The 11,545-nt window shown below is 44.0% G+C and overlaps 1 protein-coding gene across 1 annotated transcript; it reads right to left on the reverse strand.

Annotated features, from left to right (window-relative positions):
- Positions 1-7,347: 7,347 nt before the first annotated feature.
- LOC138833366 (elongin-A3 member D-like) lies at positions 7,348-9,254 on the reverse strand. Its single transcript, XM_070031744.1, has 2 exons — positions 8,577-9,254; positions 7,348-8,475 (listed from the first exon to the last, which is right to left on the reverse strand). The coding sequence occupies exons 1-2, from the start codon at positions 9,252-9,254 to the stop codon at positions 7,348-7,350; spliced, it is 1,806 nt and encodes a 601-aa protein (XP_069887845.1).
- Between the last annotated feature and the right edge of the window lie 2,291 nt (positions 9,255-11,545).

Here is an 11,545-nt window from a genome sequence, read left to right on the forward strand (position 1 = left end):
GTGTACAGGAAGGTGACTGATTTTTGTGGGTTGTTTTTGTATCCTGGTACTTTGCTGAAGTGGTTTATAATTTCTAAGAGTTTGGGGATGCAGTTTTTGGGATAATGAAAGTAGATTATCATCTCATCTTCACAAAAGAATAGTTTAACTTCTTCCTTCCTATGCAGATCCCTTTAATGTCTTTTTCTTGCCTTATTGCCCTGGCTAAGGGTTCCAGGGTTATATTGAAGAGGAGTGTAGACAGTGGACATCCTTGCATTGTTCCTGATTTTAGGATAATGGGTTGTAGTTTTTCCCCATTAAGTATAATATTCAACCAACAGTTTTTTAAACCAAAAAACTTTTTAACAAAACTAGGCAGAAAAAAAGAGTTCTTCAATTTTTTTTGAAGGGGGGGGAACCTTGTGTCTCCCCTGTGTCTGTAATCAGTCTCTTGGTGGAGTCTCTGCTTTGCTTGTGGTGTTTGGTTTTCCTGTGGTTTGGTTAGTTTCTTAAATCAGCTTTTTTGAGGAGGCAAAATGAAGCTCTGCCTTACCTGAGTCTTTATGACAATCCTCTTTGGCTGGTTCAGTAGGAGGGTGATCTACTTTGACTATCACAAAAGAGGGATGTGGCTGTTTTCTCCAGCTTAGAGTTGCTGCTCAGGAACTAGGTTGTAGGCAGTGCTGTGGAAAGTCAGCAATCAGTAGCTTGCGCTCGGATGGGCTAGCTCCTGAGAGAGTCAAGCAGGCCAGCCTGGAGCTATTCTCAGGATTTATGTGAAACAAGTTTCCAATTGTTTCACTTTCACCCTCCAGCAGCTGGAGTTGCTGCCTATGCTGCATGGGTAGGTGAGCCTCTGGGTCTATTTACCCACTGAGGACAGTCTGCCTTGCGCAGGTGGAGCTCCCTCTCCTTGGGAAGGACAACTTTCCCCAGGGGTGGAGCTGAGCCCCACAGAACAGCTTCCTATGACCTGTTGAATGGTTCCTACTGTCTTATTCTAAGGCCTGAGTTAGATGTTATCTGCTCTGGCCTGTTCTTTCAAAAAATCAAAGATAGAGTTTTTCTCCAGGGATGAGGGATGAGCTACCATTCCACTGCTGCTATATGAGAAGGAGTGAGGATTTCTTGAGGGTATTAGCCTCTTTCCCTTGGTTTCTGGGCCATCTATGGTATGTGACTATCTATGGTCAGCAGGATGAAGATTTTCACTCTGTCAGTTTTTGCTGGTGGTGAGTAGAATCTGCTTTTACACTGCCTCTCGTGTCTTTGTCCTGGACTCCTTCTGTCGATATGGTGGCCACAGTAGCAGCTGCTGCTGCCACCGCCACAGACCCTAGAGTGTTCGAATCTATCTGTGGAACCAAGCTGCCTGAAGTTTTCCTCTCTGGCCAAACTTTTTGTACTATGATGGCATACTTGGTGTGACTCTAGCCTTAGATTTGGCACTGGAAGAGTAAAACTGGTTTCTACCTAAGAGCTCATTTAGCCCCCATGTTCTCCTCTGCCATCTTCCTCCAGACTCTCTTGGTTTACATCTTAAGAGGCAGCAACTTTTTCAAAAGTTAATGCACAGAATGGAAATACTAATAGAGAGAACATCTGAAGAGAGAATTATAAAAATGATTTAAAAAAATACGACAACATCTACAAAGCAGCATGATTTTATCATTTAACATACATCCCGTATATTGCAAGAAATGTCCTTGAAGACAAACTTCTCGACCCTAGGAAAAATATTGGCAACAAACAAAATGCATGTACATAAAATGTGACTGAACAATTATCTCTCTCTTGTTCTCTCTTTCTCTCTGATCATACACACAGACATATGTAGACACACACACAGTGGATTTTTTCCACTGTAAAAGAAGGATGCTTTCTGTGAATGGCTATGGAATGATACAAGTATTTATTGTTACTAAATTAAAGAATTATTTGGAATATATTTTATATAAAGTAGAAGAAAAACGATTTGGTATTCTAATATTAGCAGGAAAAAAAACACAAAACTACAAGAATACAGCAAGTGAGTGTGATATCCAGTACCTGTGATACCCAGCAATGTGACAGAAGGATTAAAGATGTGATTTTTCTTTGAGCATGACTTCCTTCATTTTGTTAATTCTCACTGGGGGTGGAATATCAAACTTACACATATACAAAAGGGATAGAGGATGAGAAATAAAGGAAGGTGAAATTATGATTCTTTAAGAGGAAAAGGAAAATGTGAAAGTCAGAATATTTGTGAATAAGAATACACTCTCCTGAATTATTAGCTAGCCTTACAGTCAGATCAGTAGGTAATTTATTAAAAATAATATACAAATATAATTCTTGAATATCCAGGTGAACATAATTTGATATATTGAAGGTTGGACTTTTATTTCTCAAGTAATGAATTAAAATTATAAATTAAAGAAGCACCAATCATACAGTTTTCCTCTACAAGACCCCAGATCTCTGTGACCAGAAATGTGATTGAGGAAGAAGGGCTGAGACATTAAATAGTACATCATAAGAATACTGAAGAATTCCTAAAACATTTTATATTCTTTCCTTTTTTTGGAACCAGGAAGCAACATAGTATGTCAAGCACTATTGTCATCTTCATACATTGTGCTCATCTCATAAAAAAAGAAAGGGTTTTCTTTTTATTCAAATAAGATCATGAAAGTACATGATTTAGGAAATCAGTGGTTTAGGGAAGATAGCAGGGCATCTCATTCCTCTATGATCATCAAGCAGGTGTTTCCCAGATCCCAGTAAATTAACAATTATAGAAGATGACATCCAACTGGAACTGAGAATTTGAAGACAAGCTTTCCTCTTTGACCATTATTTCTTTCTACCCAATACGTCCCAACAATGACCAGGGAAGACATTAGCCAGAAAAAGAGATACTGCCTGTTAAAGCTTTAAAGCTTTTGGAACTTAGTCTCTGTGAAATCAAATGGTTTATTGAATCATGTCACATAACAAAAGAAAAACATCATGTCCTAGGATAAGTTCCTATATCCATCAATGACAATACTGAATAGAAGTAGGACAATTTTCCTCTGGATCTAAACACCAAGAGCAATTTTGTCAGCCTTCACGAAAAGTTCTTGCAATAATTCTATATTAGCTAGAAATGAGACAAGTTAGATTGTACATACAGAGGTCAAGTGTGGCTGTTTGTAAACAATGTATTTGGTGTTTAGGGATTGAATGGGGTTAGCAGACTATAAATTCATTGTTACTAAAGATTTCTAATTTATGTGTGGGTGGCTACTCAGGTTTTAGTATTTCAATTAACTTTCAGAAACCTTTTGTCAAACTTTCATTCTTTGGGCCTTTAATTTTTAAGTGATTAACTTCCCTTATCTCTCCCTTCTCCTTCTTCCAGCTTTCAAAATTTAGGATGATTGTTTTTATCATGCCTCATAAACAAAGAGTAAACAGAAAGTCTAGCACAATAAAGACTAACTGAATCTCTGGAGCCTAAGTCCAGTGACATTGAAGTCTTTCCAGTGCAACATAGGGAGCATTGGTACGGAGGGTTTCCAGGCCTTCAAATGACAGAAATAGTGGTGGAGTTCCAGTTCAGAGTCACTAACATCTAACTGAAGACTACATCTCACTAACTCATTTAGCCATAGTCCTAGATTATTCAGAATAAAAACATTCAGGAATTTTATGTCTAGAAAAGAATGACATCCATAGAAGATGATTGAAGAATTATATCCCTCTAATTTTTATTGTGTCCCTCCAGTGCTGTAACAAGGAGGAAGGAAGTTTTGAGGTTTCTTCTTCCCACTTGACCACAAGAATGGACACATTTTCCCAAGGATTGCTCATGTGTTTGGAATGTTTGTTTATGTATCAAAATGATTTTGGTGGTTTACACTATCACTCATCTTTTTGTTAAATTATTTCTTTCTCTCAAAAGATTTTCTATGTTGTTGTGTTTCCAAAGTTTGGTCCCCTGAATTCACAAAGCTAATTCACAAAAAAAAAATGACAGCATTGTGTAGAGGAAAAAGAAAATAAGGCTTATTATTTGTCACATGTCAAATTAGAAGAATAGTGAAGATTTGAAATCAAATCTCTACTATCCTACTAATCAGAGAAAAGGTCCCAGTTTTAAGACGCTGCTCAAGGGGTCTGCTCTAGGCTACATGAAAGATGTCCATCCCAAGACTAAATGGTAGCACAATTGGTTCTTATCTTTTGGTTTGCTGTTGTCTCATCTCTTTAGTTCTGTGTTTGTGTGACAGAGATTTAATAACTTCCTGGGTTGGAGAGATGAGAGGTGACTGTCTGTTTGGGTTGAAAGTATGTTAAACTTGTTTTCCCCTTCATGGGCATGTGAGAGAGAAAGGGGAAACAAATGCAAGTTTGAATTTTTAGACATACAAATTTGTCCAGTAATACAAACTGCCTAGAAAAAATACAGAGGTGGGAAAGGACAGGTAGAGGAGAAAGTAAGGCAAAAATTGACATTGATGTACAAATCAGTTTTGGAAATTCTAGAACCCAATTGAACAATGCACTAAATAGATATGTTATGACTTGATTAAGGCAGAAGAATCAATGAATATATAACAATACAATTTTTTAGTAAAAAATCAATGAAAAATGAACAGACAATTCCTCAGTGAATTATAGGTTAATTTAGTGATTACTATGGCAAGATTGTATATAAAAACCTATAAAGGAAAAGATAAAAATAAGCTAAAAATATTTGAAAATTAACTGTTAAAAAGAGATTTATTTTTGCATTAAAGAGTTCTACTGAATCACAATCAGGTAGCCACAGATAAAAAGCTGTTATACAAGAGAAGAGAATCTTGAAAAAAATTATGCCTATTTGCACAGGAAAATTCAATAACATCCTGGATTAATTTTATCATTAACAATTGAGGTTAGAATATAGTAGAATGGCTTATGTGACAATCAATAGAAAAGAAAAGCCAACCAAGAATACTATATTCATGACCCCATACCTTAAAATTGAAAGCAAAATAATAACATTGTTTTTCTAACGGCAAATGAAGAGAAATTGGTATGTGTAGACATACTCTGGCAGAACAAGAAGCCTTTCAGAACCAAAGGAAATGATAGGAAGGGCGCAGAACCTATGAAGGGAAAAGACCTCAAAAGGATTTCAGAAACAAGAAGCTAAAACCACATAAAAGTTCTCTCTTCCACTTATGTGATGGTCAAGTCTAGGAAACAAACAAACTATAATGCCACATGTTGGGACTGTCTGTTATGGATTGGAGGAGGGGCCTTTGCCAAACTTGATACTGAATTCCATGGTTTGTCTGAATTGTAGATCTGTGCTAAACATTGTACATTTCTTATTTTTGCTCTATACATTACATGTAGTTTATACTAAGCAAAATAAAATGGCCAGATCTAAATTTGTAAACAAATACCTAGAAAATAAATAAGAATGACTCAATATTTATGGAAATGCATCCTTATCAAGAAAACTGTAAAACATACCAGAAAGGGTTGAACAATTAGGCAGCAGACAAGAGCAGGAGGAATCATGAAGGCATTCCCTTTCTACAGAACACATATTAGATTTCTCTTGCTTTACTTGGTCCCAGGTAATGTCATTTGCTCACAGGACAGGCTCCACCCTCCCAGTGTCTGTTTCCATCTCACCTGACAGTTTTTCTCTCACCATTGTACCACCAGGACATTTGTATATTGCTCCTTAGGGAGGAGCTCCCTTGCAAGTACAACATAAAAGCTCAGCTCTAAGCTTGCTTGGACTGACCAGCATTGCTTACTCTCAAAATGAGGTGCCCTGTTCAGCTCCTGGGGATGCTTAGGCTCTGGGTATCAGGTAAAAACACACTAGAGCTGAGGAAAGAGATGGGGAGGGGCTGAGCTCTGCTCCCCATGAGTCTTATGTCCACTCCTGCATATTTGCCCTCTTGAATGGAAATATGTATCTTTGAGAGTGAGGAAGATTCCAGAAAGAGCAAAGCCCCATGAAGTTTTTACAAATTCTGCTGTGTATGTGTGTGTGTGTGTGTGTGTGTGTGTGTGTGTGTTCATCATGTATTTAATGAACATTTTGTTGGATGAAACAAAAATTTAAAGAAAATATAGCCTGCAATAAGATAATTGTGAAAATGTCTCATGATGCCTGTAATTAACCCTGTCCACTTTTCTAATTATATTAGGATCCAGTGGAGATGCTATATTGACTCAGACTCCACTCTATCTGCCTGTCACCCTGGGAGTGCCAGTCTCCATCTGTAGGTGGAGTCAGAGTCTCTTATATAGTGATTGAAACAGCTATTTGTTCTGGTTCCTACAGAAGCCAGGCCAGTCTCCATAAGCCCTAATCTATTTGGTTTCCAACCAATATTCTGGGGTCCTATAGAGATTCAGTGGCAGTGGGTCAGGCACAGATTTCACATTGAAAATCAGCAGGGTGGAGGCTGAGGATGTTGGTGTTTATTAGTGCTTTCAACGTACACATGTTTCTCCTGATACAGCCTGATACACACTGATACAGCCCTGAACAAAAACCACCCTGCCTGGTGTAGCAGAACTGTCACGTGTAGCCTTTTTTAGGAGTTGCACAACAGCTTTTCTGAGTGAATGTGAGAGCAAGGAGCTAGAGAAGTCAGGATAGTAAGGCACTGTTGTGCTCTCTGAGCCAAGCATTTCTGATACCCTTTAGGATATTGCAGCAAAAGCCATGGAATTGCACAGGCAGCCATATGGCTCCTTTGGCTGATGGGATGATAATGCATCATATCATTTGATAAATACGCATTCTGATTCCATTTTCTTCTCTATCATTTGTCCACTCGATTTGAACACTGCAAATTGTATAGTTAATATTTAAAAACTAGTGCTTTTCAAAAAATTCTCATCATTGGCTGTGGTGGTGGGATTTACTAGCTCAGTATTAACCTAAGCTAAATAGTGACTTCCAGCCCTTAAGGGAACATGTGCACACAGCATGTCCACTTGTGGGAGATGAGACAAGGCTGCAGGATCAGTGCTGTCCCCAGCAGGTCATCAGAGTCCTCTGCAGTGAGCAGGTCACTGCTTGTGCTCAAGGGCACAGACTGTGTCCTAAGCTTCATCATGCCCGGGCTAAGAGTGAGGGAAGGACAGCCCAGTGACCGTCCATTATACTTAGATTTTTTCAATTTCAGAATTTAAAATGATAAGTTATACAATTAAATATTAGTTTACCAATCAATTAATTAATACCTAATTTACTACTTATAAACAATAGACATATAGCTTTTGCATTCATGCATTTATGAAGTGTTCCTCAATGTTCAGATAAGAACAGACTCCAGTAGATTGAAGACTCTGTTCTTAGGACTCTGCTGACTCTCCTTATTTTTCCAGTCCCTCAGAAGCAGTGAGAACGGCCCTTGAGCTTCCTTCCAACACAGTCCTGGCCCGGGAGCTTTTTCCAGGGCCAGGAGGCTTTTCTGGAGGTTGGTTAAAGAGCTTTGCGCCCATTGGCCTTGGCTTTTCTTGGCTTGGGCAGACGCTCGCTGCCTGCACACGCTGCTCTTGGTCTTGGCGAAGCCGCAGGTACAGCTCTCGCCAGGACTCGCCCTCTGCTGGTTTTTCATCCTTGAATGCTTTGCAACAGCGGATTTGCCACAGCCTGTCTGTGCCACTGTGCCCCACTGTCCTCGGGTGAGTGTTCTCTTGAGGCTGGTGCGGAGAAGGGGTAGAAGTCTGGGAAATGGGTGCTAGGAGAATGCAGGGCGGCCTGGGAGTGGCTGGAGTGCTCTGTTGCGGGAGCCCCAGGACATCCTGGGGGCACCAGGGAGCTAGGGAGTCGCGCTTTGGTCCAGAGTACAGTGGCATCTTCAGGGACTTTCTGACAAAAGGCAAGGCCATCGCTTCCTCTCCCTCTCTCTGTCCCCCTTTGCCTTCTGCTCCCCTTCCCCCTTCCCTTTCATCTCCCTTCACCCCTTCCTCAACACCTCCTCCTTCCCCTTCCCATTCCCCTTTTCCCACTTCCCAGGGCACAGAGGCTCCCAGACTAGATGAAGAGAAGGAGGACATCCTTTTCAGGTCAGGCAGCCGACCCGAAAAGGCCTGAAGCCCAGGGAAATGAGAGGTTTCAGTGCTGAGCTTCACCATTGGCACCCTGACTGCTTCTGTGGAATTGACAGGATTGGCTGGATTGGCGGCTGAGGTTGGCGCCAGCTGTCCCGCCTGGTTTTCCTGGACCTTGCTTGCCCTTGGGACTGAGCTGTGCACGGAATCCGAGGGTCTTCTGGGGCCGCTGGAGCCATTCCTTTTCAGGCCTCCTTGAGCCAAGGCAGCAGCACGAATCCTGCCCTTGGTCCTCTGTCTCCTTGGCAGAAGCTGGGTCTGGTTGAGGGCATCCTCGAAAGATTGTGGAGGTGCCCGGAATTCCTGCTGTTGCTGGGATTTGCTCTGGTGATTGTGCCCACGGAGCTTCACTGTCTGCGTCTCTGGCTTGCCAGAGGTCTGCTTGACCTTAGAGGGCAGGGGGCCTGAACCTCTCTTCCCCTCTTCAGAGGATCGGCACCCATCTTTTGGTCTGGCCCCAGCCTGTCCCTGGGGTTCCCAAGGGAGACCTTCTTGTGGGAGCCCTGGTGGATCCTGAGACTGCTGGACATGCCAGGCATGTCCTGGATACCAGTGGGCCCAGGGTCCCGCGAGACTCCAGGGCTGTCCACAGCCCAACGATGAGATCTGCTGCTGTCCCCAGAGGACTCTGGGTCCACTCGGGGACGCTTCTCCCGCCTGCTCCTAGGACAAGGGTTGGCAGACCGCTTGCCAGGTCCCTGGAACTCACACAGCTCCGCGGGCAGTGAGGGCTCTGGCCCAGAGTTGGGGCCTCCCCTCCCGGCTGCCGTTTCTTTTCCCCAAACCACACTTGACTCTTTCAACTTGCCATCTCGCACCCACCCTGACTCTGGCAGCCCAAGAGCCTCCTTCCTGGGCTCTTGAGCGCCATCCTGTTCAGAGACCTGCTGTAGAATCGCCGAAAGAAGCGCTGGGTTGCAGCCCAGGAGAGCCAAGGTCTCCCAGCGTGTGTCCAGCTCCTTTGCCATACTGCCCACCAGCGGGTGCTTCCTAAAACCCTTCACCATGTCTCTGACACCCGTGGCGCCAAGGATTTCTGCCGTGATGGGCAAGACTGAGAGCAGACTCAAGGATTTGCGGAGCTCCTCCGAACGTGTGCTGGAGGCCAGGTGCTCTTGGAGCAGCCGCACGGCTCCCCACACCCACTCGGCGGTCTGCGTCCCCATGCCACCCCTGGCCACGTCTACAGAGACGCGGGAAACACACACCTGGACTCCTCCATCCAGGGGTTCACTTGCCCTGCTCTGAGAGGACAGATCCACATTTGATGCCTTCAACAGGTCCTCCTGCTCCCTCTCACCATCCTCCACCTCCCTCTGCCCCTCCCCCTGCCTAAGATCATATTTCCTGGGCTCTAGACCTCCATCCTGTCAGGAACCTGGCCCAGAGCCTCTGATTTGTGGCTCAGAACAGCCAAGGTCTTCCAGTTTTTGTACAGTTCCTTGGCCAAATTGGCCACCTGTGGGTGCTTCCTAAAACTCTTCACTACCCCTCTGACACCGGTGGTGGCAAGGATTTCTGCCGTGATGGGAATGACTGAGAGCAGCCTCAAGGAATTAAGAAGCTCCTCAGTGTCTGTGCTGGAGGCTAGGCGCTCCTGGAGCTGCCGCACAACTCCGCACACAGACTCGGCATTCTGCATCCCCATGACACCCCCGACCATGTCTACAGAGATGCTGGACCCACTCACCTGTGTTCTGGATCCTGCTGGTCACTCGCCCTTCTCTGAGAGAACGCATCCACATTTGAGGACTTCAACATGTCCTCCGGCTCCTGCTCCCTTGTCTCCCTCCACTCCCCCTCTCCCAGATCATCCTTCCTGGGCTCTTGACCGCCATCCTGCTCAGGAACCTGGCTCAGAGCCTCTGATTTGCGCCTCAGCACAGGAAACGTCTTCCAGCGCTTGGCCAGCTCCTTGGCCAAAATGCCCACCTGCTGGTACTTCCTAAATCCCTTCACTGTCTCTCTGACACCCGTGGTGGCAAGGATTTCTGCCGTGATGGGCATGACTGAGAGCAGCCTCAAGGATTTGTATAGCTCGTCGGCATCTGTGCTGGAGGCCAGGCACTCCTGAATCTGCCTCACCGCTCTGCACTCCCACTGGGCTGCCTCCATCCTTCTGCCAACCCTGTCTATGTCTACAGAGATGCCCAGGACACTCACCTGGCTTCCTGAATGCCGTGGGTCACTCACCGTGCTCTGGGCACTCTTCTTCCAGTCGATCGCTGCGAGGCACGTAGGCTTCCTCCTGGTCCTCTCTGCAGCCGAGTCCAGAATGACCCTGCCCACCAGCTGTCTGCCTTATATAAACTCTTACTGCCCCACCTCTTCCCACAGTTCCTCCTGTAAGCCCCTCCCTGTCTCAAGCCTGTCACACCCTAGCAGGGGGTCTCCCAAGATGCACCTTGCCTGACCTTCCACAAGTCCCCTCCCTACAACTCCCCAGGCCAAGTGTCGACTCTGCCCTTCTTGTCCGGAACTCCTGTATCAAGAGACCCCCCACTACTCCTCTGATCTGGGGGACCAGGGGATGGTGCAACTGGCAACTTCCACTAACACTCGCTTTGTCTCCATCCTGTTTACAGGATCCTCTCTATCTGGCCCTGTATTTTCCACCATAATCCTAGACATACTTTTGTAGTTGCTCCACAAACTCCAGGGCTATTGTAGCCAATTTGACCTCAATGTCCTTCATCACCTGGTGTGCATTGGCACTTCCGGGATTGAACACTTGCTTAGGGAATCGCTGATCCCGCCTGCACCAATCCAACTAAAGGCAGTGGACATTTGCCTGGTCAAGTTTAATAAATATAATAATGAATGAATAAATATGTATATATTTGTGTATGTGTGTATTTTAACCTATGTATATGTGCAAACATATATACATACATATATATACACAAACATATATAGTTATATATAATTATTTATAGTTTATACATATATTTACATATATATGCAAATCTGTACTGGCCAGTGTCTTTTCCCAGTCTTTTCTTCCTCTTTTGTTGTTCCTTTTGAGGTTGTGGGCTGCTGGCTTGCTAAGGAACTGTTTTGTTTGCTTGCTTTGTTTCAGAGACAAGGTCACACTGGGAAAACCAAGTTGGACTGGTGCTTTGGGACCTGGTGATTCTGCTGCCTGTAGGCTGAGCACAGGTTTGGACCATCAACACTGAGCTCCTACCCCCTGTGGTTAGGGTGCAGTTTTGATCTGAGCTTGTTACTTCTGTTATGGTAGGCAGCAGGTTGGGTAGATGGGAGAGAGTGCCTTGATCTCCTCTATCACATGATGTGTATTGGCAGTACCCAGGTTGGATAATTAGGGAATTGCTGCTCACACTTGAAATAATCTAACTGAAGCCAGTGGGTATTGATCTTCTAGAGATACATGTATATATAAGTATATTTTCCCTTGTGTTTATATATATATATATATATATGCATACATACATAT

This window comes from Dipodomys merriami, unplaced genomic scaffold (genome assembly GCF_024711535.1).
Source record: "Dipodomys merriami isolate MVZ:Mamm:240054 unplaced genomic scaffold, mDipMer1.0.p SCAF_204, whole genome shotgun sequence".
NCBI lineage: Eukaryota > Metazoa > Chordata > Mammalia > Rodentia > Heteromyidae > Dipodomys > Dipodomys merriami.

Coding starts and splice junctions, on each gene's coding strand:
- LOC138833366 (XM_070031744.1), bottom strand. CDS start 9,254: ATGGGGACGCAGACCGCCGAGTGGGTGTGGGGAGCCGTGCGGCTGCTC. Junction 8,476..8,576: donor ACCAGGGCTCCCACAAGAAG/GTCTCCCTTGGG, acceptor CTGCCCTCTAAG/GTCAAGCAGACCTCTGGCAA.